Genomic DNA, 27,909 nt, shown 5'->3' on the forward strand with positions numbered 1-27,909 from the left:
TAGTGCTCATATGCTACTTTACATTCAACCTTGCGTTTCATACCTGCCACTTTCCTTGCCGAAAGATGTTGATAACGAAAAAGGAAGATATTGAGTAAGTAGATTAACAGAGCCTGTCCGGGCTCAGGATCTGACACTCCTAAGTGGGCATTTGCTCTAATGGTCTCAGAATATGTTCGAGCCAAAAAGATAAACGAGAAATCCGCCAATACGGTCGATAGCCTCCACATCAAACCTCGACATGAAGAAGAGGGGGGGAGCCCAACCTTGCTCTGCTCATCCCATCTGTATACTGTCTCTGCGCCACAACATTATGTCCAAACTCTTGCGCTGCCTCTTCAAGCCTCCTTCCACGGCAACAAAATCTCAACAGGCTTCATATCCTTCTCAACCATCTCGGCGACCTCCTTGGCCTCCAACCCCTTCAGCCCAGCCATGATCTCCTTGTACGTCCCCTCACTCAAGCCCTCTTTCCGATCGCAGTAGATGTCGACGCCCTCCTTCGTAAAGACGGTCGGCGCAAACCACGTAACAGCCCACCTCTCCGTCTCCCCTGCCGCCGTCTTCTTCTCCCCCCACCCGAGAACCTCCCAGTGGCTCCCCACAAAGAACAGCCACCCTTTGCCCCTCCAGTCCCACGCGCCCGTGTCGCCGCCGGGCCGGGACGCGGTGTCGACGCCCTTGACGGACTTGACGCCCGTCGAGGGGGTGCTCTTGTTGGACTCGTACTCGACCAGGTCGTCGATGCGCGCGGTGCCGTCGGGCTTCGCGGGGAGGGCGGCGTAGGTGATGCGCACGTTGCGGGCGTCGCGCCACATGGCGAGGGTGGAGTGCGTCACGGTCCAGGTGCGCAAGAGCCAGTCTATCGGGGGCGCGGAGGCGGAGGCGGGCGGGGAGGATGTGTATTTCGAGGGGGAGATGAGGGCGACATCGGTCGGAGGGGTGGCCATGATTGGCGGGCTGGCTCGCGGTGAACGAGGCCGGCTGGGGATTCAATTGAGGGCTTTGATGCGAAGTCGAAACGCCAAAGGTCTTGCGCGCGTATCCGTATGTATGTGATCAATCAAATAGGTGCAAAAATATCGCCGGTATGGGATGTTGTTCAGCGCAAGACGTGAGGTCAAACAAAGTCGCAAACCACCGCCCAACGCTCCCGAGATCCGCGCCAGGGGTCTCGCACCCCCTACGCGTTTCAAAAAATGACATCAGTGCATGGCCCGGACCACATGAGCTTCAACTGCGCGCCCTGAGACAATCAATTGACCCCAAAAGCCTCTCTGAGGGGTTGCAAAAAAGGGCACAGGAATGATTCGCGGAGAGTTGCACGTCTCTCATAGGTCGTCGCAGCAGCCGCAAATACCCGACCGCACTGCCAATCTCGCCATTTGCACGACAGTCGACCTGTTGGGGTTCGTCCCAGGTAAAACCTCGTCATCTCTTCGGACCCCTAATTCGGACTACCTTACCTTAATATAGAGAGCTCCCCACGAGGCTGGGATTAAGCGCCCCAGTGCCGAGCAAGGGTCTCCAGCTTATTTCGACCTTTTCCCGCTGCAATTTGCCACGGATCTAACCGCGCCCCAAGCTCCCATTCTTTTTTTTCTCGTGTTGCCAATTGATTGTTCGTCGAAACGACAGCTGTGTGCGACCTTCTCTCTCCGACCAACACACGACGAACAACCGTATCCTTTTCCCATCGTCCCATCCGTACCATTCCTCACCGCCACGATGGACGCCGCCGACATCGACCCCGAGATGGCTGCCTTCATGGGCTTCGCCTCCTTTGGAACCCAACCTGCCGCGAAGAAGCGCAAATACAACCACCGCACCGACGCCGTCGCCGCCTCCGACTCTGCAACCGGCGCGAACCAGGTCGCCCTCGCAACCCGCACATCCTCGTCTGCCCCGGCAGCAGTCAGCGCGACGAACACGGACGAGATCGCCCTCGACTCCGACGCCGAACCCGATACCACCACCGCCGTCGCAGCTGAGACCAAAGCGGACGAGCCGCGCCCCGCCGCCGCCGCAGACAACAACAACGACGACGACAACGAAGAAGGCGGCGCAAGCCTCTACTCAGACCCCACCGTCGCGCCCGCGCTGGCCCACGCGCAGTCGCTGATCGACGAGCTGACCGTCCGCGGCGGCGTCGGCAGCGCCGCCTCGCAAGCGCAGCAGGGCGGAGCCGGAGCTGGTGACGCGCTGCCCTCGGGCGCGAGCTTGCCTAGAAGGCCGGAGGCGTCGTGGGGGCGGGAGATGGGCGCCGCGCCGACGAGCATGCCGGGCTGGAACCAGGGCGATGCGCCGCACGGAGGACGGGGCGGACGCGGTGGCGCGAGGAACAACCACCACCACCACCAGAGGGACGACGGGAAGCCGTGGTGGGAGGGATACTACGATCACAAGTCCAACGAGAACCCGTGGGCGAAGCTTGAGAAGGCGGCTGGGGTTGAGCCAAGGGGGAGCTGGGCTTTGGAGGGACAGACGCAGACTGCTTAGGGACTTTCCTCCGAGGAACCATCGACATGAGGAAGGGCTGTATGGGTTGGGAGGTAGATGGACAAGGTTGTCAGCTACGTATCGGACTGCAATTGATACGTAGCCCCTCCCTTATTCACCCGTCTCTTGGCCATGCCAGCGTCACCTTCACCGGACCCAGACCGATATCACGTGATATCAACATCCCTGACCGGACAGGGGCAGACATCACAAGGCGTGGAAGGACTCTACGCTTCATCACATGATTCATCACTGGGTCTCGGAGATGCCCCACGACCAGGCCATCGTCGTGGGATTCGTTACGGGGGCATCACGGCATCGATGGAGCTGGACGGTACTGCTACGGGGGGAGGAGTATAGGGACCAGCGACCCCCCGTCCGCTGGCCCTTCAACCGAACAAGAAAGACGCTTACGATGTTACTATGGAAAAGCCCTATCGTCACTAGAGAACCGCCCGGGGTGTTATAGGAAACGCCAGCCCGCAAAAGAGATCCATCACCCTCTCCCTCGCCGCCTCCCCTTCCCGAAAGAGCAATATTCCACCGCCCCGAAAAGGACAAGCGCCTCCCTTACAGACGCCGCAATTTTCACCTCTCTCTCCTCGTCTCCGTCCCCGTGGTCTCCTCCCTGCGCCCCAGATCTCCACTGAACCGATCTCTCGGCTCTGAGGGCCTACTGCAGGCCATCCTGGACGCTTGCCCTGGGTCCCCAGGGAGGAAGAGGGGGAGGTGTGCTTTTAAACTACAAAAACCGCCCAAAATCATACCCATTTCATCCAATCATATCTCATCATGGTTCCGTGGAACAAAGCCTCCCCAAACAAGGTCCTGAAGAGCAGAGGAAATCCAACAGCCCGGGAAAGCCCACGAGGTTCGGCGAGAACGACGGGAGTGTGTGTGGAGGACGGATTAGTGGAGGGTCTACCACGCGGGCGGAATCCCTCCCCCCATCCATCTCCACGGCTCACACATTTACCTCGCTGCCGCCCTCCGCGAAGCTCGCAAAAGCAGCGTGAGATGGGCCGCTAGCAGGCCCCATGCTCGCCCCGCGCCGTGCCGCTGCGCGTCAACCGCGATCCCGACTGTCAGGCTCGCCTAAGAAGCTGGCCCCCCGCCCCCCTGTCTCTGCTTCTCGCCGCCCCTCACCTCCTTGACAGCCCAATATGTACCCAAGAAAAATAAACAAACAAGGTGGAGGAGGCGTGCGCTGATCAATTGTCGAGCAAAAAAATAGAGATGCAAAGTAAATCCGGGGATTTTTGGTATCTTGGTTCCTGCAGTTTCTGTGCAGGCAGGGATGTGTGTATGTCGTGCGTCGACTTTTGGTGTGGCGGGTGTGATGGAGGAGGTTGCTTTTGAAAATGACACGCTAGAAAAGACCGACACCCAACGGTAAGGCTGAAAGAAATGCTTTTGTCGCTTGCTCGTCTCTGCTTCTTCAACGTCCACGATGTCGCGCGGCTGACGAAGAGATGAGATAGCGCATCCGCAAGGTACGTCTAGTACTCGGGCGAAGGGTAGCGAGCGCGCGCCTTGTTGTACTCCTTGGTGTGCTTGCGGGAAGTCTTGCTCTTCAGCGATCTGCGCAGAGGTGTTAGCCCGGTTTTCTGTCTTGTCTCAGATCTCGCAGCCGCCGCCGCCGCCGGTTTTCTGTCGAACCAGCTTGCTTCTTTCCGATCCACCGAAACCCGCTTTTCCCGTGCCTCCATTTTCCCCGCCTGTTCGCGGGGAGAAGAGGGGAATTGCGAGATTGCCGGTAGATCGTCAGTCTTGACCATCGTTTTCTGCCGCTTGTTCTTTTTTCGAGGTCTCGGATCTCGCATTCGGAGATCGGGAGAGAAAAAATGATGCACACTTACGAGACTTTCTTCTGCGTCCACTCGAGGTCCGCGCGCACGTCCTGAGCGTCACGGTAGCCCTCGTTGAAGCGCTCGCGCGTCTTTGCGAGACGGGCTTGCGCCTTCTTCTGGAGTTCCAGCAGCTCACGGTGCTTTGCGTTGAGCTTGCCGGATCTATTTTTTGCGTTTTCCGGTCAGCCAAATGTTTTCTCTCTGCTTTCGTTTGTCTTTTCCGAATTGCTGCAGCGATCGGCCCCTGCGGCTTATGCAGGCACCGGCCGCCGGAACACCGCTCGGGGATTTTCTCGTAGTTCTTGATGGGTGGGGTACTCACGTTTGCGCCTGGACCGCAATGTTGCGATCCAGAGGGATGGGGTCAAAGGTCTGGGCGAAGCGGTCCTGCATGTAGTCGTTGAAGTCGACTCCGCTGGCCGAGTGGTGGCTGTCAAAGTCGCCGCTGTTGCTGCCGGCGTAGCTGGAGTTGGCAACCGAGTAGCCGCCAGAGTATCCGCTGTTGCTGTATGAGGCTCCGGTTCCTGAGCTGACGGACTCGTCCGTCTCTGGGGGCGAGACCGAGTAGGTGCTGCTGTAGCTTGGGTATTGTTGGCCCTTGTGGTTGGGGACGGGCATGGGGATGGCGTAGGAGTTGTAGTGGGCAGACATGATGGGCGATGGATATCCGGGTAGTCGACGAAGACGGTCAAGAGCTTGTGACGTGTTGCGTGTGTGCGATGTGGGAACTTGTTTGAAGCAAACAAGGGATGACTAAAGTTCTCTGTGTTGTGAACTGGGGATGGGCTTGCCACTTGGTATGACGGGGCGCAAGGAAGGTGCTTGCTTGGGTGAAGCTTGATGAAGAACGACTTGGAGAAGTTGGGCAGAAGCTTGCTGAGATAGTCCGAGATGGTGATGAGAAAGGAAGAAGAAGAATACAGATTCCAACCGCTCAAGTTGTGCCCTTTTATACTTTTTCCGAGACCCATTCCGGACTCCATCTCTTCTTCTTGCTCGGGGGAGGGGATAAGACATCAAGCCTCGATTCGTCCGATTGCAAGCCATGGCTTCATGACTGAACCCCGCCCGAGGGAGGGAACGGACGGAATGGCCCCTGGGCATGATGTGATGGGATGGTGAGAGTGGCCGCAGACACACGCAACGACATGGACGGACGTCGGCCATGAGCATGAGCAGCAGCAGCAACAGCCGGCCGACCTGTCTGGACCTGGGCTAGCCTGTGCGTTAGTGACAAGGAAGAGAAAGAGGCTAAACCCTGTCTTCGCCCGCTTGCTGCTTGCTTCAATGGCTGTTGCTCGCGGGGTGGGCAGTGATAATCAAAGACGAAGGCAACGGAGTGGTTGTCTCGAGGGTGTGGATAATGGAGACGTTGAGGGGGGCATGTGAAAGGGTGATGGACAGAGCCATTGGCCAAGGAGAAGACAGGGAAAACAGATTGCTACATCTGCAGGCCGAGTGTCCATTTCTCTCAAAGAATAGAAAAAAAAAACTCAAAAGGAATAGCTCAGTATCGAAGGCAAATAAAACAACCGAGCAAGGTGTCTGCATATGCCGAGGGGCGACTATCATGGGTCGTATTGGTGGAGAAGGACCACGATGGAGGATGGGTGGCCCAGATGAGGCAATGGATCTGTTTGGGACATCCGGGCTCGAGAAAGACGGCAACCGGGGCCAGGGAAGAAAAAAAGAGAAACGAAACAGACGCGTGGAAACTGGCACGGACTAGCCGGTGCAGACCGGCGAAGAGCAGCGAGACAGATGCGGGCTGGGAAGCCATGTAAGGCATGTCGTGTAAAACGGCGACGGAGGGCTCTGCAGACAGACAGAGACACATATTTTTTTGATGGACCGCCGGGCAAGAAAGGGCAGGGGAGGTACATCTCGACAGGTATCACGCCGAACTACTTTAACCAGCTAAGGTAAGGTAAGGCAAGGAGAGGGTGGATGCACCTGCAAGCCAGGGGCATGGGGCTCTGTGGGCAGGGACGGGGACGGCGGCCGTGGACCATGGACCATGGCGTGAAGGGTTCCTTTCCATGGGACCTCTTTCCGCCCACGCCCGTGCGGTGTCAAGATGGGAAGAGGTCGCTTTAGCTTGGGATGAGGGAGGTGGTGTTGAAGTGTGAGGCGTGGATCTAAGACATTTGGAGGGGGGAAGGTGAAGGCTTCGGAAGCAAGGCAAACGGAAGGTCGTCGAGGGCTTCCGGGTCGAACGACGACGGCCTTCCGGGGCCACGCCATGAGCCGTGGATGGGAGTATGACGGAGGCCGTGCGGGTCGAACGTTTCCATCGACCCAGTCAGACGCGAGCCGACGGGGGCTATGGAAAGTATTCCTACCGGGGAGGGGTACGTTCTGATTCGTGACGGATGGAGAGAGGGCGAGGAGGAAATGGAATCCTGTGGGTGAGGAATGTGGGTTGCAAAGAGACTGAGAGAGAGAGCAAGCAGGCAAGCAAGCAACCTCGGGCCTGGGGAGGTACAAGGCGGAAACGTCAGGATAGAGTCAAACAGAGCCAGGACCAACGGGGAAGGTATGGCCCGGCGTTGATCGAAACTCTGGCCCAACGAGAGTGGAGGCCACGAGGGCGGAGGATGGGCCGGGATGAAAGAGGATAGGACAGGATAAGGTAGAGTAGGGCAGGGCAGGGCGGGTTGGATCAGGACAGAAGTCGAGAAAAGACCGGCTTGGGATGAGAATGTAACGGGGGCAGCTCAGTGAGGCCCAGGGTATGTGTGTGCGCGCCCATGTGTGCCTGTCTGTTCTCTCCGTTTTCTTCGTTCGCAATTGCGAACGAACCTGGCGTTCCTGGCATGTATTTTCCAACGTGGCCGCCATGTCTTTTCTGTCTGCGTGCTTCGACGGTACGAAGGGTACAGAGAGAGGACAAGAGGTCAGAACAAACAAGGTAACAGAACCAGGTCGATGTCAAGCAATGCCAAGAAAAAAGTACCTTTTGACGACTCTAATTCCATTTGTAAAAGCAGCGTGGGATTTCCACTCCCACCCGGCTCGTGTCGTCGTCTCGTTGGACTGCAACAGAAACCACCTTGGAAGAATCGGGAATGCGGGAAAAATGATGGGGGCCCCCTTGTACTATGCTGATCGGACCTTGGGAAACCTGACTTTTTGCGAAGCCAAAATGTTCATTCAAAACGGCAATGTTGCGTTCTGCCGTGCGGATGCGCGTTGGAGTTGCAGACAAGGAGGGAGTGATGTATCCGGTGGTGGTTGACTTGATTGACCCTGGCGTCAGGTCAGGCAGAAGTGCAGCAGATTCGGGCATTTTCTGTGGTGATGCGTTGTCAAGATGAGAACCATGACCGTTTTTATTTAATTCCTTTTTTTTTTCTCTGTCTTCCCTGGGTCGGAAAAAAAGAACTATTAATTTTTCTTAGTTTCCCCCGCTCTAGCCAAATAATACATTTATTTCCATTTCCTTCGCCTCTACGGCATCCTGTTTGGTCGGCCGTTGGCTGCCTGTCCCAATCGGGCCTCCTGGCTCTTGGTCACCTTTCCCACCGACTCTTTGACACTCTACCTGTGACCTCCCCCCCCTCGCTGATTGACTCGATATCTGTTCATTTTCTGGATTTTCGATTGGCGCAAAAGAAAACAGACTCCCAGCTTTTGCCAGTCTTGGAACCCGTCCAGGGCTCCGGCAGGGCTCCCAGACACCCCTGCACCACCACCCCGGCCTGATGGAGATGCACTGATGCAGAAGGTTGACCAGGGCGTCCTTCGTCGGCTTAATCGACGGAGTTTTTGTATTTTCCATTGGTTAAAAATGCAGAAAAGCGGCGCCGACTTGCTGGATTTCGCCCCTCTGAGCATCCATCACTGATGCAAGGTGGGAGGGGGGCGATGGGGGGAACTCCATCCCCAAGTTTTCCCAAGTTCCTCGAAAGTTTCATATGACTGGGGGTGTGAATGCATCTCCAGAGGCAGATATGCGAGAAGATGGAGCTTCAGAGATGCCAACCTCGAAAACCCGAAATTACACAAGTCAGGACACGAACCGTTTTTTTTTTTTTTCTCTTTCTCTCTCCTCTCTTGTAGCAGGTTTGAAAGGCTGCCGCAGAACGGAGACGAAGACGCAAGCAAGCAACCTGGGGCAATCTTACACCTGCAAGTCCCAAGAGCGGCGGTGTAAGTCTTCAAGGTCTCTCTCTCTGGGCCCCCAACCAAGTCCCACATCCGTCATCGTCAGCCGTCAACGGTTGACAATCCGGCCGCGTGTGAGTGAGAAGAGGCAGCCCAAAAGTCGACCTTACCGTAAGGCAGAGGTACCCAAACCCAAGCCCCAAGAGGGAGGCCCAATGGTGAACCGGCATCATCACCACCTGCATCACCACCTGGGACTTCCCTCAACCACCAACGCCCCCCATCTGCCTAATGTCATGGGTTACGAGGCCAGGACAGGGCGACCAAGGGGGGCCCTTTTACTTTCCGATCTGATCTAGCGGCGCATTGATTTTGCATCACCCCATTTCATGTTGCTGCTGCTCCTGCTGCTGCTGCTGCTGCAACTGCATAGGTGTCGTGCTGCCATAATACGCCCGTACCTCGGATTAGAACTACTGGCGCCGGTACTGGCTATTTCTTCCTGTTCATCAATGGGACTTCTTTTCTGGACCTGGGACTTGCAGTTGACTGGGTCCAGGGTGGAACCTGAGATGCAACGACGATGGTGAGCGAGCATGGCAAGGCATCCAACGAGGCATACAAGTGACCACTTCCGAGGCCCGGCGTCGGCCATCAAGAGCCAAAAACGCCAAAACGCGCCCGCATCGGTCGAAAGTGGGATCGTCACTTGAAGACATGTATGTCCTAGAGTTATCCGTACGCATGTCTGTCTGGCGCAGGTGACGCGGGCGTGACAGACAACAGCCAAAACACTTCGACGACGCAGCTAACCCTACTTTACCTTACCAAGTGACCATGGCCAGTCAAGGAGAGGAGAGCGTCGTTCCTCATCCCGGCCCGCGGTTCGCCGTGTGTATCTCTGTCTCGTCTCTTGGCCGGCAGGGACCCGAGGTGCCCCACGCAAGGTATCCCCGGGATGACGAACGTCGTTCTGGAAACATGCCAAACGAACAGAGCGTGTGAATGGAGGGGGAACGGGCTGCATGAGGTCTCCAGCCGGGGCCACCCCGGAGCAAGCCAGTCTGACGTTTGAGCCTTCTCACAAAAGAAACAATCGTGCGAGAGAGAGAGAAGGAGGCAAAATTTGTCGTCCAAAAAACATCAGACCATGGGCTTGCCGGGGCCTTGGTCCGGAGCCGGAAGGGAGGTCCTTTTCGGTCTGAGGAGAAATACATCGAAATAGATACCTAGGCACCCTGACCTTGAAATTCGGGCGAGGAAGAAAAGGAGGGGGAGGGGCATGACTTGCCCTCCATGCACCGGGATCCACCGCCGACGACTTGGACTTGGCTACACCCATTTCTTCGTAGACTAAACGGCACTCACTCCTGACAGAAGGAATCGGCGTTTGGGCTTCGTTGACGACCATTCTCGAACTCGACTAGCCGGGTAGTGTTGCAGTAGACCTAGAGTTTGACATCGATGAGCGCCAATAGTCAGAGACGCACGTCAGGGACTTTGAGGTGAGGCACCGAGTGCCGGCCATAGGCCGAGACTCACCCTGGGATGACGGGGCTTCATTTTGCATGAGTGGTGGTTGACCAATACCTCTTTGGCGAGGCTTATCCGCATTCGAATGCGCCACTCTGCGGTTCTGGCATTCCGGTGGTGAATCGGAACGGCAACCGTAGGCACTGACCCAGAGCCAGAGCCATCATCGACTCCGAGATCCCGCTCAGTACATACCCGTACCGGTTCGGACAAGAGCGTGAGAGTGAGAGAGACTACGGCAAGCCATGTGAGGTGAGGTGAGACTAAAGAGGGGAGAAACGAGCGGTGACGGGTGAAACGAAAACGGTCTGTGCCACGGAAAACGAGCCCGCAAACCTTGTTTTGCCCGTTTGTCTCTCCCGTCCTGTTCTTCAACATTGGGATGCGAAAAGTGCCATCTGAGGACGTGAAAACACCAAAAAGTTGGACGCGGAACTCCAAACAGAATGACGGGGCCCTGCCTCGCCTCCGGGTCTGCTGTATCCCGGAACGCATGGCATGGCATGGCAAGCAAACGAGTCGTATAATTCTTGCTGCAAGACAGGGGGTGGGACAGCGCAACACATGCAACATGCCATGACATGAACCGCAATCGCAACCGCAACGCAAGCCCAGCAGCGAAAAGTGAGATTGGATGCAGATGCAGTCAAACACACTCACGCAGTACACACACTCTCACACACCTACATACCAGAGGAGGACGGGCAGGGCGAGACTACGGTAGACTTTTTGATGATGGGGCACACGCTCACTGGACAATTGCCCACGAGGGCGCCATCTCTCAACCCAACCAACATGGCCACAAATCCCGCTTCGCCGCCCTTCTTTTCCTTCCGTTCGCTGTCGACGTTACATTCGAACATCGCCCACGTCGTCGTCTCCCGTTCCCATCTCTCACTCCCCCTCCACCCACATCGCAAATCGCCCCCATCGCCAACAACACCCGCAGATACACTCGCATACCCCTCCGCATCACCCATTTCTCACCGCGTCGCTTCTCACCCAAGCAAATCTGCGATGCGATCCGCTCGCTCGCTCGCTCGCTCTCCTCCAAACAACACCCGTCCAACCGCACCGGGTACTGGCCGCCTCCTCTTCGCAAGGACGAAATGCAGTATGCAAGCCTCTTTGCCAACGCCGCACGCCGCACGCCATATGCTCATGCCCACGCCACGCCACGCTACGCCGCCGCCGTTCGCTCTCCCGGGACTTTGAACGAGAAAGGCGCACACGGCAAAGTCGACGCAACGCAGCACACTGCATTTCCTGCACGGATCGACCGTCGTGTAAGGTCAATCCAACATCCCACGTCCATCAACTCCGTCCGCCAACAAGAAAAAAAAGTCCGCGTGCGTGTTGTGTCGCCCGTCAGACGCCGCTCGCGTGTGTCTCCTTCGTAAACTTCGTGAGCTGCCAGATGTCGTGTCCCTCACATCTCTCGCTCGGGATAAAAACTCTCCATGAGATACGGCTGCAAGTAGGCAAATCATGGTTAGAGTGAGGTAACAAAACCACAACTCCCGACAGCTGCACGACATCACCAGCCCACGCAGAGCGCACGCAGCCTTCAGCCCCTCAGCCCCGGCCAAGGTCTGTGTTCTTGCCGCGGCTGCGCTGCCATGCAGTGTGACGAACACCACGTCGTCCTTCCATGCTTCCTCTGTCTCTGTCTGCCTGCTGGCTGGATATTATCCGAGATGTGGCGATGCAGACAGAGATCCTCTTCTGCGAGAATCTGCCAAATGCCCCTTCCATCCAGAATTCTCCCAGGCTTTTTCTTATCATTCGTGCGCTCTCCGCCATGACACGAGAGGATCAAACTTCACTGTTGCACCGGCGATCTCCCCTGTTCTTCTCCAGAACGCAGCGCTAGTAGACGAAAGCGTGACCGCATCTCAAAGGCCCCGGATCCTACGATAATCCCCAAAGCCTTGTCCTTGCAATCGGTGTCATCGCCCGAGAAAAGTTCGAATGCATGTCAGATAAGTGAGGGGGAACTAGAGTAAACTGCAAGAGAGAAGAGGGAAAGCTCTGTTTCGTTATCTTGTAATAGCAGCTAACATTATATACCCTCGGGGGCCTGGACGTCGCAGTCGTCCCATCAGCCGTGGTTTCCCATAGAATTTCCGATCCTGTATCGCGTCCCAAGGAGATTGAAAAAGAAAAAAGTACAGACTAAATACCTGTCGTTGATGATAAGTATGGTATGTTTCCTAGAACCCCTCCCCGACCGCCTTCCCCCGGTTCTTATCCCAACGGGCACGGTAAAAAACGCCGATGAATCATGCATGTATAACGCCATGCCAGCCATTTGCACGAGGCAGAGAGGGCGATCTTTTTCCCAGCCTCTCCCCCGTTGGAGGCTGGCGCCCCTTCCCCTCGCAGCCCATTGCCGTCGGTGTGCTAGTCGTCGTTGACGATGAAGCTAGCGATCGGTGAGCTTTAGTGTATAATTTTTTTGGTTTCCGCCCAATCTATTTCCCCGACCCTTCTAGCCAAAGATCTTGAGAAATCCCCAGATACCGGCTCCGCTGAGCACTGGAATCGTTAGGTTGTCGTCCCAGCCAAAGATGTCCACCACCTCACTGGCGGCCGCCACAAAGCCGGACCACAGACCCATGACACCAAGCGCTAGCGGTCCGGTGATGGTGGCCTGAGCATCCGAGAGCCCCACGGCGCTTGCGATGGCGCGGGGTAAGTGAAGTGCCCCGGTGAACATGAAGGGATACTGCTCGTCGCCGGGGAAAGGTCCCGTTCTCGGCGCGAGCCAGCCCCAGAAGAAGTAGGACGACGCAATGCCGACCAGGAAGGCCGCTGTCGATCCCGCAAGAGACTTGCCCTTGCGGATGCGCGGGGTGTATGCGCCGTACATGCGACCGAATGTGCTGGCAGCGGTATCGCACCAGCTGAGGAGCAGGACACCCATGACACCGACGTCCTTGGGAAAGAACTTGAGGACAGCCCAGGCGCCGAGCAGGTAGAAGATGACGCCGTTCCAGCCCGCATACTCGCTCTCGCGCATCAAGGCGCCGAGCACCGAGACGTAGAATCGGTTGAAAGAGGCGTAGTTGTGACGCAGGTAGTCGGCCGTCGCGATAGGCATCAGCGCAGCCATGAGCCACGGTGCAACTGAGCTTGTCTGAATACCCGAAATGTAGAGCCATAATGTGAAGAATCCGATCGAGACGTGAAGCACCTTTCTTGGCACCTCGTGCTTGTGCACAAACGTCCTCCATTTCCTGTGAATAGGTATCAAGCCCAGCGGACTCGGGCTTCGGCTGAAGTCTCGCCAGCTCCATCCTGTGGGAGCGGCTGAAGGAGGCGCCAGGTGGCCGTTGGCCATCGGTGCCTTGCCGTTGTTGTTCGCATCGCCGTTGAGAGCGACGCCATTCGAGATCGGTTCGCTCGGGATGACGGGTGTTTTGGGTGGTTTCGTCTGCGTCTTGACAGTCGTCATCGGTGTAATACGGCGAGACTCGATCGGGGAGCGGCTTCGTGTGCGCGATCTGCGCATGGTCGTCGGCTCATAGTCATCCTCTTCTGTCCTCTCCTCTACCGGCTGAGGAGTAGTGAGACGCTTTCTCGTTGCTGATCTCGTTGTAGGACCAAAGTAGTTGTCTTGTGACATTGCATCCATCTCAGACGGTGTCGGGCTGGGGGAGATGACACGCGGTGTCGAGGGCACGGCGCGGACAGACATGTTGTTGTACGGGAATGGGGGCAGAGGGGAGCAAGACACTGCCCCTGTCAATAGGCGTTGGAGGGGAAGGAGGAGCCTTTGTAGAGGCCAAGATGAGGACCGGAGATAGCTGTCTCTTCTCGAAAGGCGGTCGTGGGGGGCCAGGGCGTCGGCGGCGTAGTGGGAGGCTTGGGAGGCGCGGGCGTGGGTGCGGTACAGGTCGAAACGTGGATAACGTTTTTGATGGTTAAGGCTATGCTGGGCCTGGGGTTCGAGGAGGGAGGCGGGCGTGATTATCGGATCCAGGGTGATGTTTGAGGATGCAGCAGAGAAGGTCTCCGCCGCATGTTGAGCCGGGCTGGTAAGGGGAGGAAGAAGAAGACCACGCAGACATGCGGTCGGTCAGCAGACGGCGTGACATGTGTTTAAAACGAGGAGTTTGGACCGGATCGTCGGTGTCTTGTTGCGCTGCGAGTCCAGTGCCAATACATGGGCTTGTGCAGGTGAGGATTTTTCGCCGTAAGGTTAAGGTACCGAGTACCTGGGGCGAACTGTGTGCCGGGCCGGTGACACTGTCTGTTAGTAAGCCCACATGGTGCCTGGTAGTGGCATGTCCAGCCATTTGGTTTAATCGTTATGGTGGTTTATCTTTGGGATACTTTACTTTAGAATTACTTTAGAATAGATATGGTTATTTCTGACGGCATGAACCATGATGTGTTCATGGTTTTGGTCTTCAAGATGGATAACTATAACGTTCGAGACAGCCAAACAGCTACAGTCCCAATACCCCTCAGCACAGTGTGCCGAGGCCCGGATGACCACCGCCCCCGAAGCCCACTCCCCAAGTCCAACACCGTCCGGTGCACGCGACTAATACTAGGGACGGCCTGTCGGGTGGTGTCAAGTCCAGCGGCAGCGGGCAGTTTGCAGGGGTCCGCAGTGCGATCCAATTTGAATGGCAGCGCTTTTTACGGGCTGCCTCTGGCAAGCATGTGAGAAAAACCCACGAAGCCATCTCCGGCCATCCCGCCGCTTCCATGTCGTTCTTCGCAGGAGGATTCTGCTGCGGATATCGCCCTCCCAGTCTGCCATCGTGCATCACCACATCATGGACGCGAGAGACGCTGTCTTTCCTTGATTTTTCTTGACCGCCTAGTGCGGGTGTGCAAGTGCCAAGCGGGCGTTTGGCTGGCATCATGGCTGAGAGTTTTTGGGTGGCATGTCATAGGGCGATGACACTTTGTCTTGGTGCTTGTGCGACACTTGCACCCGCGAAATCTGAAATTGTGGCTCGGGGTGGCCCAGGACGGTTGGGCGGAGAGACGGGATGATATCACTAGTTTTGTCCGTGGACGGCGGTCGGAGCAGGCACTTGCGCCAAGAAATCCGGTTCTTGAATGGTCTGATAAGCAGCACACAGTCCACGTGAGCACCTCTTATCTCTTCTCAATCGATAACAGATTAGATCCGCTCTTATCGATAATCCAAAAAAAAATCTCGGCCCCTCCAGCTCGGACTGCAGACATCAGCCAGCCGCGACGACTTTCGCAGAGCCGAACTTGAGGCGCAAAATCTCCTGAACCGCCCAAGGCCCAATTGGACAATTGTCGCAATGGCGCCCGACGAGAAGAAGAAGGACCCTAGGTCCTGGCGTGGACTTACACCTCCCCTGGCCGAGTACGACTCTCAAGTCTAATCTGACGACGACGCGCTGCTAACCATTGCGCGCAGATGGATCCTCGATTTCGTCTCTAGTCAAGGCTTCCAGCGCATGACGCCTGTCCAGGCAGCATGTCTGCCGCAGTTCCTCGGAAACAAGGACGTCGTAGTAGAGGTATGAAAGAATACCTCAACACAATGCGATAGCAGACTAATTCTTGTAGGCCGTCACTGGTAGCGGCAAAACTCTTGCTTTCCTCCTCCCCCTAGTCCAGAAGCTCATGCGCCTTCCCGAGCCTACGAAGCGCGGCCATGTCTTTGCCATCATCGTGTCACCGACCCGCGAGCTTGCGATCCAGATTCACTCCGTTCTCCAGGCCCTCGTCGGCTTCCACCCACCCTCTGCCGAGATCCTCCCTCACCTCAAGGAGGACGAGAAGCGCCCCGACACCAACGTCCCGGTTATCGTTCCCCAGCTTCTCGTCGGAGGAAACACGACGACGCAGCAGGACCTCAGCTTCTTCGTGAGACATGCCCCCAATGTCCTCGTCTCTACACCCGGCAGACTTGTCGAGCTGCTGGCCTCTCCCCACGTCCACTGCACGCAAGCGACCTTCGAGTTGTTCATCATGGATGAGGCGGATCGTCTGTTGGATATGGGTTTCAAGCAGGATATTCAGAGGATTCTTGGGTATTTGCCGAAGCAGAGGAGAACGGGTCTGTTCAGCGCGTCGGTTTCGGAGGCTGTGTCCCAGATCATCACCGTCGGTCTAAGGAATCCCGTCAAGATCGCAGTCAGGGTCAAGAGCTTGAGGGATGGAGGAATTATCGAGGACCGGAAGACACCCATCAGTCTGCAAATGTCGTACCTCCTCACCCCAGCGAGCAAGAAGCTGCCAGCGCTTTGCAAGTTGCTGGAGAACCTCAACCCCCGCCCGCAACGGAGCATTGTCTTCCTGTCATCATGCGCGGCCGTGGACTACTTCCAACACGTCCTCCCAACCATTCTCCCCGACGGCTTTACACTCGTGCCGCTGCACGGAAAGCTTCCTCCCAAGGCTAGAGAAAAGAGTTTCGCCAAGTTCGTCAACTCAGTTTCACCTTCCATCCTCCTCTGCACAGATATCGCCGCCAGAGGTCTTGATATTCCTCAGGTTGATTTCGTCTGCCAAGTCGACCCTCCCGCAGACCCCAAGGTCTTCATCCACAGAAGCGGACGCGCAGGCAGAGCAGGCCGAAAGGGCTTGGCCGTGGTCTTCCTGCAGCCTGGCCATGAGGAGGACTATATCCCCTTCCTCGAAGTCCGCAAGACGCCCATTCACCCTCTCACGAAACCCGAAGTAGAGATCTCCGATGAAGAAGCAAACGAAACATCAGAAAAGTTCCGCGCCGTCTTGCGCAGCGATCGCGCTTACCACGACAAGGCCCAAAAAGCCTTCGTCAGCTGGGTGCGCAGCTACGGCGCCCACCAGACGACCTCCATCTTCCGCGTAAAGGACCTCGACTGGGCTGACCTCGGCAAGGGCTGGGGTCTGCTTCGTCTCCCGCGCATGCCCGAGACGAAGACCTGGGACGGCGACAAGTGGCTCGGCAACGAGGGCTTCGACTGGGACAACTTCACATACAAGGACAAGACCCGCGAAGCGGCACGACAGGCAGCGATCGAGGCGGAGAGGAACGGAGAGAAGGCAGCCGCGGCAGACGCGGTGAAGAAGAAGCGCAAGACCAACGAGGCATGGAGCAAACAGACTGACAGGGAAGATCTGAGAGTTGAGCGCCGGGAGAAGAGGAGACGCAAGAAGGAGGCCGAGAGGATGTCGACGATGACGGAGGAGGAGAAGATCAAGGCCATGGAGCTGAACGAGCTGATTGCCGAAGTGAGGAAACGGAACCAGGCCAAGGCAGCGAGCGGAAAGGACAAGGAGGACGAGTTTGAGGGGTTCGATGATTAAAGCGCTGTATCATACGGGGATACTATTTAAAAGTTTTTGGTATCGGAGATTTTGTGCATGGATGGGTTGGAGGTGTGGAGATACCCCAGATCTTGGTGGAGGACGAAATCTCACGAGACTCCCCCTTCCAGTGGCCCCATCGCTTTTCTCCAGTCGTTGCCGACCGTCCGCGTTCCCACAGCGGAGCCAGACTGAGGCCAAAGTGAAAAATGTGACTCATCCAATCCACTACCTTCATGGATTGGTAAACGCACGAAAACGTCACCATTCAACACAAGCACAATAGCTCAGGGGTAGAGCGCTGGGCTCATAACCCAGAGGTCCCTGGATCGAAACCAGGTTGTGCTATATTTCTTTTTCTTTTCTTGTACTCTGTTTGGGCAGATCGGGTCGTTCGTAACGTTTGAGTGCTCTGATGGCACCGTTTGACGCGGCAGACGCCTGTTTGCAAAAGTACAGACTGTGAAACAAAAGACTACATACATGCTTAGATTCTAGTCTCCATCGTGATCGAACCATGTCATATTCCAAAACGTAAAAGTGTCACTCGTCAATAACTCCAAGTCTTCGAATTCGGAGATGAATCCACCAACGGGGTTCGTCGTATCCAAGATCTCATCTTCAAGCACCTCGCCTACCAGTGTACCACCAAGATCAACGTTCTGAGAACAACCGCCTGCGCAGATGCCCCCGGGTAGGTCATTCTCCTGTTCTGACTCTGTACGCAACTGGTCCTCAATAAAATCCTCACACTCTTCTTTCGACATGGACTTCAATCTATTCCACAACGCATTGTCCTCTGCAGTCCAAGCACGCCACTTTTTGAGCAATCTCGCAGAAACCAGATGCCCTCTTAGCTCGGCGTATCTTATGGCTCTTAGGTATGAGACCTGTCCTTTGCCGTTTGTGTGCACCCCTTGACTAAGAAGGTACTGAATAGTATCGATTCTTCCATGTTCCGCAGCAGCTTCAAGAGCAGTGCGTCCGTGTTTCCGGGCGCCGGGGGCATTGATATCTGCCCCAAGATCGATTAGCATCTTGGCAAGTCCAAGATAGCCTCTGATTGTGGCGAGTTGCAAAGCGGTGGCACCGCCGGACCGAGCTGCCGGAGCATTAACATCTGCGCCCGCGTTCAAAAGCAACTTAACTGTATCCGGGCGGCTATACTCGACCGCTTTCTGGAGAGGAGTTCGACCAAATTCGACCGCATAGTTATCTTCGTCGACGCAATGATTTCCATCCAGAAGCAGTTTTACGATATCGATGTAGTCTTTCGCTACAGCCATCGTGAGTGTCCCTTCATAAATGTAATCCCCAGAGCCCGAAGATAACATCGGATAGCGCGCCAGCTTTCGTATGAGCCTCTCGCTGCCGATCTCGACCGCGACGGACATAGTGAGCCTATCAGGGAGGAACCCGTGATCAAGAAGGCGAGAAAGCGAAGTCTCGGAACCGAGGGCCATTACCAGTGGCGAACCGCAGATTACAGCCGTCTCTCGCCAAAACAATGATCCCTCACTTATGTAGGTGTTAAATTTACCATTGAAGAAACAATCAAGAAAGATACTGACCCGGTCATTTCCCATTGTCAGAGAACTTTCAACCATGAACTTAGGCAGCATGACCGGCGAGGGTTTGTGAAGTTTGGCCAATACTAAGTCGAGATAGTCTGCATTTTCTCTCCAGGCTGCTATTCCATTAGCCAGGCTCTCTAAGGGGTTCACATCTTCTAGTTGTGGGCGATTATCAAGTAAGTACTTGACGAGTCCAAGGCTGCAATCCTTGAAGAGAATGCTGGCACAAAGAGCCCCGGGGTCGTAGGCGTCCGGTAATTGCTCGAGAATCCGCGCAATCATTTGTTGGTTGCCTTTGATGACGGCGGCCTCAAGCATCAACATCGACTCGTGTCGTTGGCTGACAGACCAGTGATCCATCTTTATCAGCCGATCGGTCAAGGCCCAGTCGTCGAGCATGATAGCTTTGGGGATTTCGCCTCCATTCAAGACAGAGCCTGCATCGAGGAGTGCCATAGCTAGCTTAACGGTATCAGCCACTCGTCCCCTTCGCTCCAAAGCAATTTGGAGTGCAGAAACGCCATTTTTCGCCCAGTTTGGGTCAGCACCCATCTTGAGTGCCAGTTGCAAAAATCGAAGTCCCATGAAGTGGTCCACCCCGTGGTGAACAGCCCAAGATGGAAATCTTACTCCTTTCTCGGCGAAAAACTCGATAGCGCGATAATCATAGCTAAGTATCGCAGCCTCGACTGGGCTAGTTGTTCTCGGCATGGATACTGGTGACTTGGTCCATCGACAATACCATTCCTCGTCTTGCATGATGCATCTGGTCAAATCCGCTCCATGGCCATGCAGTAGCTTGACGATTTCAAAGTGGCGGTGGGTTGCTGCCAGATGCAAAGGAGATGGGAGGCGTAGGGGTCCAAGATGACTATATACTTTGACACCAAGTTGAAGAAGTTTTTGGCATGTGTCGAGGTGTCCATCTGCTGCGGCAACGTGTAAAGCAGTGACCCCTCCGTGTCCCGGTGATGTCAAATCGACCTCAAGTCCATGTAGGAGCTCAAGAACTTTGCTATAAACTTTGGAGGCCGCAAGCAAAACAACATCCGATGTGATCCGCTGGCCCAGAGGAAGAAATGGATTTGGTTTTTGAGCTCTGCTCAGTAAGTGTGATACACAGCTAATAGCTGCGCATTCGTCGTCGATCTGAGCCGCATAGCCCACAACGCTGTAGGTCGGGGTGGCCCAGTGTAATTCATCATCAGGGGGATTTTCCATTTGGTGCGTCAGCCAATCTTCCGCTGCGTTATCCAAGAGAATGTCGAACAACTCGAAAGCTGAAGCGGAGCAACAATATTCGAGGCCCGAAATAGCGGCTACTAATAGATGGCCTGGTTGCTCTTGGTTGAACAGACTGATGTAGGCTTCCAGGAAACGCTTCAGGAGCCGTAATTTATACACCCAGCTGCTTTTTCCGCAGAGAAGTCTGCTTAAGGGTGTATAGGGCACATCATAAACCAGAGTCGGGTCTGATTTCGCATCCAGCAACAAAGAGATTAGCGGCGGACATTCGATATCAACCGCCTTCTGTAGCGGCGTCATACACCCTACCTTTCCCACGAACGAGTCTTCCTGGTAAATCGGGGTGTTTGGGTTTTGCCCGGATGACAATAGCCAATCGATGATCCTCCAGCTCGGCAACTCTTTCAATTTGTCCCTGTCCCATTGGTCCCATCGTCCAGCCCGTTCTCGATCGCACTCTGCGTTCCTTTCTCGATCGCACTCTGCGTTCCGTTTTCCATCACACTCTGCGTTCCGTCCTCCGTCCTTTCTCCATTCTGAATAGAGGTTTGTCACAGGACGGTGGTATACGCACGAGTACTCATAGGCAAGATTCCTGAAAGCTTGCTGAAAGAGGGTCTCAGCTACTGACAGAAGGGTTGTATCCATCATCCTCTCTAACTGAAAAGGGACTCTCATAATGTTAGACTTTTCGAGTAGAGCAACAAGGGGAAACCACACATGAGAATGTAGGTCCTGCTCAGTTAGTTTATTTGATAACTGATAGAATACCATTTTCAAGTCCTCGGTGGTGACGTCGGCCGATCCATACAACAGCGATTGCGCGCGACTTGCATTCTCATATCCTTGAGCTTCTGGCATGATCATATCGAGACCAGCGGCTAGCCAAGATAGGTTGTATGTGTAGTGACTATCGAGGACAAGAGATACTAAATGAAAAGATACTCTTTTCGGGGAAAAAATGACATTAATTGGGTCTGAGACAATCTCGATTGGCGGATTACCAGAAGCCACTACGAGCCTGGGGAAATTCAAAGCTATACGCGATGGATTGGTGAATGGCGCAAAATTATTTGGTTGATGGACTTACATAGGAAAAGACTGTGCTGAGATTGTAGCCATGGGAGGCAAGTTGGCCACATAGATTGCATAGATGTTGTCGACGCTGGCGTACAGATGATCACCTCCGATGACTCAGGAGTTATCGGGCTCATCGTCACTGCAACCTGTCAGTTTTTTGAAGGAATAGTATGATATGGTGGCAAGAGCTTGCATTGTTTCAATTTGACCAGAGACCTTGGCTGATGCCGGTTGATCTCTTTGCGAACTTTCGCGGGGTCAAGAAGCCGTCCGTTGAGGAATACATCGCTGTCTTTGTTGTCTTGTCGCTTCCTCTTCTCGATGCGGTGGCCAACGTATTGCCAAATGTCGTCGCTCTTTTTCTTTGGAATTTTTTTCCTGAAACCCCAGGTCTTCAACTTATATTCGAGTTGCGCCTTGCTAAGTCGGCTTAGCAATATGCATTATGATCAGTACATAGCAGACGTACCTCACGAGAAGTCCACCGTCTTTAAGCCTCTGTCTCGCCTCTTCTTGAGACATATTCTGGTCAATGATCATGCGCTTAATGTTGGGCTTTTGCTGAAGCCATTCGGCCCCAGTCGGTCTAGTCCGGGAAGATGACATATTCCCAACAGCGGATAAAGGTAAGATGGTGGAGAACGGTAGCACGGCGTTCTACGGCTCAATCAAGCAGAATGATCAGGAAGTAGGGAAATAGGATGCAGAGCCTTAAATGAAAACTGTTGTTGGGGCCGCGGATGAGCCAAACTCCTAATGATTGGCTGTGGCCAATATCTGAACCGTCGAATGAGGCTGTGGCTGTTGCCAGATCTTCATTGGTCTAAATCCATATCTGAACACCTGCATTACATATTCTTGGCATTGGGTCGTCACAGGTACTCTGCAGTTCCTGCACACCCATTCTCAAGGACAGTGCCGGAGTGCGCCTGACAGATTCCATTGGTCAAGCCCGGTATCCGAAAGGATGATGCAACGGTGTCCACGCAAGTCTTCCACAATGCCTACCTTAGGCTCTCTCGAAGCACAACCTCCCTTGGTCTTGCCAACGCTCGCACAGGTCGTTGTGGTGGCATGAACCATGGCCTGTGCGAGCGTTGGCGAAATATGATGAGGTCGCCTGCTTGTGTCGCCCGATGGCAAGTGAGTGGGACAGCCGACGGCTCATCAAGTCCGACTTGACAACGGTAAGCGGTTCTCGTTGGCTCAATCCGTAGTCTGAAATGATTTTGTTGCCTGTATTGACATGAGAAAGCAGAACGCCTGTGCAGCCCTGCAAGATCACAATGCCTATAGTCTCCAGGGGCATCGCTTCCCCATTCGCTCATACCAATGTCTGAAAAGCAGGCAGCCCTCGACACTGTTATGATATCTTTCCCGCCAAGAGAAACTCCATGAAAATATAAGAGCATCGAATATTGCGGACCTTTCAACTTCCATCGCGTCTCGTGTTTCTAAGCTTGTTAGTCACATACAGCACTGTGACCGCAACTTGTTTATTCCTGGTGAAGTCGACGTTTCCAACAAGTTGTCATTGATTTCTTACTTCCTCAACGTATGCCAGCCCCTTTCGGAGCTCTTTTTACCGTCAATTCGCTCAAAATCAGTCTCAACTCGAACGACAATCTCTCCCTTGCAAAGAATTGTTATGGTATCGCTGAAATGGAGGTGACTATGGAGGCCATTATTGCAATCGTATCGCTCGTTGTGGGACTACCATCGACCATCTTCATCCTCTGGAAATGCTGCAGGCGCCGACGATACTGCTTCGGTCAGGGTATGTTGGACTGATCTCTAGCACTCGGACCGAAAAAGACTGACAGTCCTCAGCCACTCAACCCTTCAGGCCCTTCGCGAACGACACGTCGATGCAATTTGAGTCGTCACCTTATGAAGAGAGCTTCACACGACGGCAATCATACCCAAGCTTTCGTACTTGGACAGTCATAGGATTCCAGGTGGATGCGGCCCCGTGTCCAGATAGCTTCTACGGCATGCATCCACTCAGAGGCTGGCCGGCGTACGGGTCCAATGAGGTCGGATATGTAAGAACTTGAGGAAAGGAACGACGGAACAAGCTTCTATGTGAGCATAGAATGGAACTTCTATGTATAAATATGGCGCAAACATTGGAGTGTCTCTATTTTGAGATCCGGTTTGGTTTGATAGAAGAGTTCAATAGAAATGGAGGCTGCCAGTCCGATGTTAGTGAGATGAACGGAACAAGGATTTGACACTCGGCGGAACATGTTCAGGCCCTTTCGTTGTATTACATAAGCCGGGTTGGTCTACAGCGGCAAGCTTTGGCGGGTGGCTCGTGCATAATTACTGGGTACGTTCGCGTGGAACAGTGAAGTCACTGCTTCTTCGTCCAACGGTGCCAAATGTGCCCAACTCCAACACCACAACCCATCCGAGCTCGCCATGGCAGATAGCGAGCGGCCAAGATCGCGCTCGCCCCGGCGCGATCGCGACCGAGACAGAGACAGGCCCAAAAAGCAAGGAGGCTTCCGATGGAAGGACAAGAGCCGCAGAGACGACCGCGATGATCGCGACGACAGACGAGGCCTGGAGCGCGGCTACCGCAATCGATCCCGCTCTCCCCGCCGCGACCGAGACAGAGATCGCGACAGATACAACGACCGCGATCGTGATCGCAACGACAGCTACCGCCCGCGCGACCGCGACCGTGACCGCGATCGCGACTCAGGCCCAAGAGAAAGCAAAGCCGGCTCCTCGAGCTCAAAGGATACGACGAAGCCACCCAAGAGAGAGAAGCCCGCGCCCGCACCTGCTGCTGCCGGCGGCGAAGAGATGATTATCGTACACGTCAACGACCGACTCGGCACGAAGGCTGCGATTCCTTGCCTAGCCTCGGATCCCGTCAAGATGTTCAAGATCCTGGTGGCGCAGAGAGTCGGTCGGGAGCCCCACGAGATCCTGCTGAAGCGCCAGGGAGAGCGGCCATTCAAGGACCACCTTACGCTGGAGGACTACGGTGTCAGCAACGGTGTGCAGATCGACTTGGAGGTTGACACTGGTGATTAAGGAGCAAGCATTGCGGATAAAGCACGATTCAGGTGGATGGACCGAAAGTCGGGGCTGAGGCTGCCTGAGAGGCTTGGAACGTCTGGGCAAGCACCTCTACACGACTGATTTGACTTTGGCGTTATCGGAAGACCACGAAATCATGGGTTGAATGGTTGGAGATGAGGATACCCATTCTCGAACGACTTGCAAAGACTTGCGCAAAATGGCATTGTATACTCAGGTATTAAATTACGTGTAAAAAGCATTCCAACAACATTTATGCTCACATACTGCAAATTAGGCTGGGCCGTGTCGCGTCGAATTCCTTGAACTCCTGCCTGGGTAGCTCTAAAATATTGCCTCAATTCTAACGATGAGGCCGCCTGTGTTGCCTGCGGGTTTACTTCCATTTTTCATTACGATCGTCATCGTCGTTGCTGTTGTTATCTCTGCTGCCGTCGTCCTCGATCGAACTCATGAAATCCACAGGAAGTATTGCTGCGCAAACACAGAAAAACGTAGGCGGTCCCTTAATTACCCATTACATGAGCTGGGCATGAGCAAGACTTATGACACAGGCCGCCAGCCAGCACCATCGTAGACTGTTGCCATTGGTCACTTTGAAAGCAAGCGTCTCAATGAAGGTCACGTGGCTCGTGCAAGACTCGCGTTTTGCCCCGCCCGGGCCTTCGCGATTGCGACGCGCCCTTCACTTGACAATCCCCAAATCTTCGCCGTTGACTCAGAGAACGGAGCAGCTGCGTATTTATTCATCGAGTTATCCTTTCAACTTCCCTATATTGTATTGAAAGATCAACATCATCGACACACGGAACATCCCCAACACCCTTCTCCATCGCATCACCACAATGGCCAGAACCGCTGTCGCCCAAGCGTCGCCAGTAGCGCGCGACATCACTTCTTGCAAGATTCCCGAGGGCGAAGAGATGCAAATACAAATCAATCGCATCGCCGCCTCCCATCGAGGCACGCAATTCGAGAAGAGAGTCTGGACCGCCCTGTGCCAAGTACCCAGGGGTCACATCACGACATACGCCTTACTCGCCAACCATCTCAAGTCATCACCAAGAGCTGTTGGTAACGCGTTGCGCCGCAATCCGTACGCGCCACAAGTTCCATGCCACAGAGTCATTGCCACTGGTGGAGACCTTGGAGGCTTCAAGGGCAAGCGGCCAAAGAATGGAGAGGGCATCACTCTGGATGAGAAGAGGTCGCTTCTGCGGAAAGAAGGAATCAAGTTTGGGTCAAATGGCAGAATTTTGGGAACCCCATTCATGGCTTTCATTTGATTATTGATCAGTCTCCATTCAAACTCGATTGCTCCGATGGATTATGTGCAAATCGCGTGTAGCGATGACCTACGCACTCGTGCTCTTTCTTTGTCCCTTCTTATGAATGGCTCCGGATAAAGTACAACTTTTCCTCGCAAAAGTCAGCTAGTCGACAAAAGCACCAGCCAACCCCGGACTTTGAGTTGTCCGCATTGAGAGAGTTTCGGCGCTTTCCAGCGACCTGGAGGTGGGATTGCTTGCTTGATATGGCAAGTCATGAAGCAAGCTTCATGCAAGATCGCGGCGAGATTCCTTGGCGAAACGGCACAGGTTGGCCGTCACATACACACATCACCACTTATCGATCCTCCGATTGTCCGACTTCACCAAAGTTCTTCCTTCACTACAGTCAACTTCGTCGGCATGATTTCTGCACCAATGCCTTGCACTTGTTCAATTAGCCATTCCTTCCATGGCACCTTCGACTGTTAGCGGTATGCATCTTGATGGCATGCCCTCGTGAGCGGATTTTGGTCTCAAGCGCGAACGCATATGTTCCTCTCAGTAGAGGAAAATATAAAAGAGGCCATTTCTCAAGACAAGTTTTGATTTATCACAACCAACTCAGCTTTCTACATAGCAGGCATGCGCTTCGAAACCATTTTGACCATCTCCCTCCTGACGTCTGCCACGGCGGCAGTCACGTTGCCCAGGCGCGATGCGACCTTCGAATCCGGTACCCCGGTAACCAAAGAGATCACCCTCCCAGACGGCCACACTCGAACTGCCACCTTCTTCGCCGAATTCACGCCAGAAGACAGTGCCGACGCCCCGGCTCCGATTTCTCGCAACCTTAACGCGAAGCGTGGCTGGACACCAAGTTCGTCGTTCTACGATTTATGTGGCGGCAGCTCTTTTACCAATAACTGGAACTCCAACGCCCCTCTTGTAGATGATTGCCAGTTCTTGCAACAATACTTCGCGAGCACCGGCGGCTACTTTCGAGTGGAAAACTCCGACCTCGATGCCAATGGTGTTTCGTGGTCGCGCTTGGTTTCCATCAACACTTGCGGCTTCTCGGTGCGGGCGAACCCACGCCCAGCGACGGCAGGCTACATCGGCAACACCGATGTTGCTGACCTGGTTCGAGATTCCATCTTGGCATTCTCTCAGAACAGCCAAGTCTCAGTGGGCGGGAACACGGGATGTCAGGATGCTGACGGCAGCCAATGGCATCCGGATTGGCTCATTCAACGGTTCACTTAGGAGAAATGGATACTGTTCAAGAGGTGTCGTTGAACTGACGTCGTGATGAGTTACGAGTCAGCTTGGTTGCATCCTGTTTTAGTTTCTAAAAATCCGCGATTCAGTCCGAGGGTAATATATCATCAGTGTCACACCCCGCAAATTGGCACATCGCCCCGCAAGCGTCGTATGGAATTCCGCCCCCAAGAATGTCATGACCTCAATTCCATGTTGCATTGGCCTTACGGAGCGTGACTTTGCCAAGATGCGACTTTCGAACAGCTTCTTGTCCAGGCCACAATCACGTTGCTTGGTGAAAGTTGCCGGATGTCAACTTACGCATCTTAGTGGTGCTTGAAAGCCTACACAGCACCTGTGTTGGGTGCGCCGGTCACCGAATTGCTCTGAGAAACGACATCTGCGCTTTTCCAAGGGTGCAAGATCACATGATCAAGAAAATGGTGCGGACTTCCACCTAACTGCCCGCAAAGCGAACGAAAACAAGTGCTCGTATCGAGATGGCTCTCTGTCAGCATCATGGACAAGTGAGACTTTCAATCTCATATAATGAACCGGAAGCCTTGAGGTCTTGAACAATTTCCTGAAATTTTGCGACAAGCGCGCATATCAGGAGTCAAGATGAAGCTCACCGCCGCCCTCGCGAGTCTCCTCGCCACCCTCGCCGCCACAGCCCCTACCCCTCAGGAAGACGACCCCGCCGTTGTGTTCGGCATGTCGTTCACCTATGAGAATGGCACCTTTACCGACCTCTTTGACGTACCTGAGACGCTTTCAGGATATCCCGTCGGTGAGCCTACCTCAATCGAGCGCATTCCCGGAGCCGAGGCAAAGCGACCCCCTGCTGACACTTTTGACAGCCAGCAACGGCATCGTGACAAACGTCTTCATATACCCTCCAGGCAACAATCCCGCGCGCTGCGCGTTTCTCGAGCCAGAGCCCAGCAGACAGGGTCTCGGCGCGGTCTCGATCATTCATGCGACGACTATCGAGCTAAGTCCGGCGGGAGAAGTGGGCTTCGTGCAATGCAACAGGACGTAAGCCATTGGCTTGGCGCAGCACCGCGTCTTCCGTGACAGGGCCTGTGATAAGGGAACGCGAAGGCCTGCAGCAGAGCCTCAACTCTTTTGTGCGCCCACAAC

At 54.7% G+C, this 27,909-nt stretch overlaps 13 protein-coding genes across 13 annotated transcripts; 8 read left to right on the forward strand and 5 right to left on the reverse strand.

Annotated features, from left to right (window-relative positions):
• Positions 1-338: 338 nt before the first annotated feature.
• Positions 339-950, reverse strand: CGGC5_v008777 (uncharacterized protein; the record flags this gene model as incomplete). The annotated part of the gene is made up of 1 exon (XM_032034893.1): positions 339-950. One exon carries the CDS (start codon positions 948-950, stop codon positions 339-341), a length of 612 nt encoding a protein of 203 aa, XP_031886086.1.
• A 778-nt stretch (positions 951-1,728) lies between these two features.
• Positions 1,729-2,499, forward strand: CGGC5_v008778 (uncharacterized protein; the record flags this gene model as incomplete). Its single annotated transcript, XM_032034892.1, has 1 exon — positions 1,729-2,499. The coding sequence occupies one exon, from the start codon at positions 1,729-1,731 to the stop codon at positions 2,497-2,499; it is 771 nt and encodes a 256-aa protein (XP_031885891.1).
• A 1,499-nt stretch (positions 2,500-3,998) lies between these two features.
• Positions 3,999-5,000, reverse strand: KXD1 (Biogenesis of lysosome-related organelles complex 1 subunit KXD1; the record flags this gene model as incomplete). Its single annotated transcript, XM_032034891.1, has 3 exons — positions 3,999-4,080; positions 4,359-4,511; positions 4,672-5,000. The coding sequence occupies 3 exons, from the start codon at positions 4,998-5,000 to the stop codon at positions 3,999-4,001; spliced, it is 564 nt and encodes a 187-aa protein (XP_031885892.1).
• A 7,480-nt stretch (positions 5,001-12,480) lies between these two features.
• On the reverse strand, positions 12,481-13,689 carry ptp4 (CTP-dependent diacylglycerol kinase 1; the record flags this gene model as incomplete). The annotated part of the gene is made up of 1 exon (XM_032034890.1): positions 12,481-13,689. The coding sequence occupies one exon, from the start codon at positions 13,687-13,689 to the stop codon at positions 12,481-12,483; it is 1,209 nt and encodes a 402-aa protein (XP_031885883.1).
• A 1,594-nt stretch (positions 13,690-15,283) lies between these two features.
• On the forward strand, positions 15,284-17,282 carry SPB4 (ATP-dependent rRNA helicase SPB4; the record flags this gene model as incomplete). The annotated part of the gene is made up of 3 exons (XM_032034889.1): positions 15,284-15,348; positions 15,403-15,505; positions 15,555-17,282. 3 exons carry the CDS (start codon positions 15,284-15,286, stop codon positions 17,280-17,282), a joined length of 1,896 nt encoding a protein of 631 aa, XP_031885884.1.
• Positions 17,283-18,511: 1,229 nt separating this feature from the next.
• On the forward strand, positions 18,512-18,793 carry CGGC5_v008782 (uncharacterized protein; the record flags this gene model as incomplete). Its single annotated transcript, XM_032034888.1, has 2 exons — positions 18,512-18,569; positions 18,624-18,793. The coding sequence occupies 2 exons, from the start codon at positions 18,512-18,514 to the stop codon at positions 18,791-18,793; spliced, it is 228 nt and encodes a 75-aa protein (XP_031885893.1).
• Positions 18,794-18,797: 4 nt separating this feature from the next.
• On the reverse strand, positions 18,798-19,408 carry CGGC5_v008783 (uncharacterized protein; the record flags this gene model as incomplete). The annotated part of the gene is made up of 2 exons (XM_032034887.1): positions 18,798-18,800; positions 18,854-19,408. The coding sequence occupies 2 exons, from the start codon at positions 19,406-19,408 to the stop codon at positions 18,798-18,800; spliced, it is 558 nt and encodes a 185-aa protein (XP_031885953.1).
• Positions 19,409-20,289: 881 nt separating this feature from the next.
• On the reverse strand, positions 20,290-21,787 carry CGGC5_v008784 (uncharacterized protein; the record flags this gene model as incomplete). Its single annotated transcript, XM_066152059.1, has 7 exons — positions 20,290-20,328; positions 20,411-20,707; positions 20,873-21,011; positions 21,106-21,138; positions 21,192-21,266; positions 21,398-21,601; positions 21,651-21,787. 7 exons carry the CDS (start codon positions 21,785-21,787, stop codon positions 20,290-20,292), a joined length of 924 nt encoding a protein of 307 aa, XP_066008473.1.
• A 1,056-nt stretch (positions 21,788-22,843) lies between these two features.
• On the forward strand, positions 22,844-23,238 carry CGGC5_v008785 (uncharacterized protein; the record flags this gene model as incomplete). The annotated part of the gene is made up of 2 exons (XM_066152060.1): positions 22,844-22,958; positions 23,012-23,238. The coding sequence occupies 2 exons, from the start codon at positions 22,844-22,846 to the stop codon at positions 23,236-23,238; spliced, it is 342 nt and encodes a 113-aa protein (XP_066008474.1).
• A 367-nt stretch (positions 23,239-23,605) lies between these two features.
• HUB1 (Ubiquitin-like modifier HUB1) lies at positions 23,606-24,229 on the forward strand (the record flags this gene model as incomplete). Its single annotated transcript, XM_032034885.1, has 1 exon — positions 23,606-24,229. One exon carries the CDS (start codon positions 23,606-23,608, stop codon positions 24,227-24,229), a length of 624 nt encoding a protein of 207 aa, XP_031885944.1.
• Positions 24,230-25,080: 851 nt separating this feature from the next.
• ogt (Methylated-DNA--protein-cysteine methyltransferase) lies at positions 25,081-25,521 on the forward strand (the record flags this gene model as incomplete). Its single annotated transcript, XM_032034884.1, has 1 exon — positions 25,081-25,521. The coding sequence occupies one exon, from the start codon at positions 25,081-25,083 to the stop codon at positions 25,519-25,521; it is 441 nt and encodes a 146-aa protein (XP_031885943.1).
• A 627-nt stretch (positions 25,522-26,148) lies between these two features.
• On the forward strand, positions 26,149-26,769 carry CGGC5_v008788 (uncharacterized protein; the record flags this gene model as incomplete). The annotated part of the gene is made up of 1 exon (XM_032034883.1): positions 26,149-26,769. One exon carries the CDS (start codon positions 26,149-26,151, stop codon positions 26,767-26,769), a length of 621 nt encoding a protein of 206 aa, XP_031885946.1.
• A 618-nt stretch (positions 26,770-27,387) lies between these two features.
• On the forward strand, positions 27,388-27,808 carry CGGC5_v008789 (uncharacterized protein; the record flags this gene model as incomplete). Its single annotated transcript, XM_032034882.1, has 2 exons — positions 27,388-27,556; positions 27,627-27,808. 2 exons carry the CDS (start codon positions 27,388-27,390, stop codon positions 27,806-27,808), a joined length of 351 nt encoding a protein of 116 aa, XP_031885945.1.
• Positions 27,809-27,909: the final 101 nt, after the last annotated feature.

This window comes from Colletotrichum fructicola, assembly GCF_000319635.2.
Source record: "Colletotrichum fructicola Nara gc5 chromosome Unknown KSG_Nara_v1_contig05, whole genome shotgun sequence".
NCBI classification, from domain to species: Eukaryota; Fungi; Ascomycota; class Sordariomycetes; order Glomerellales; family Glomerellaceae; genus Colletotrichum; species Colletotrichum fructicola.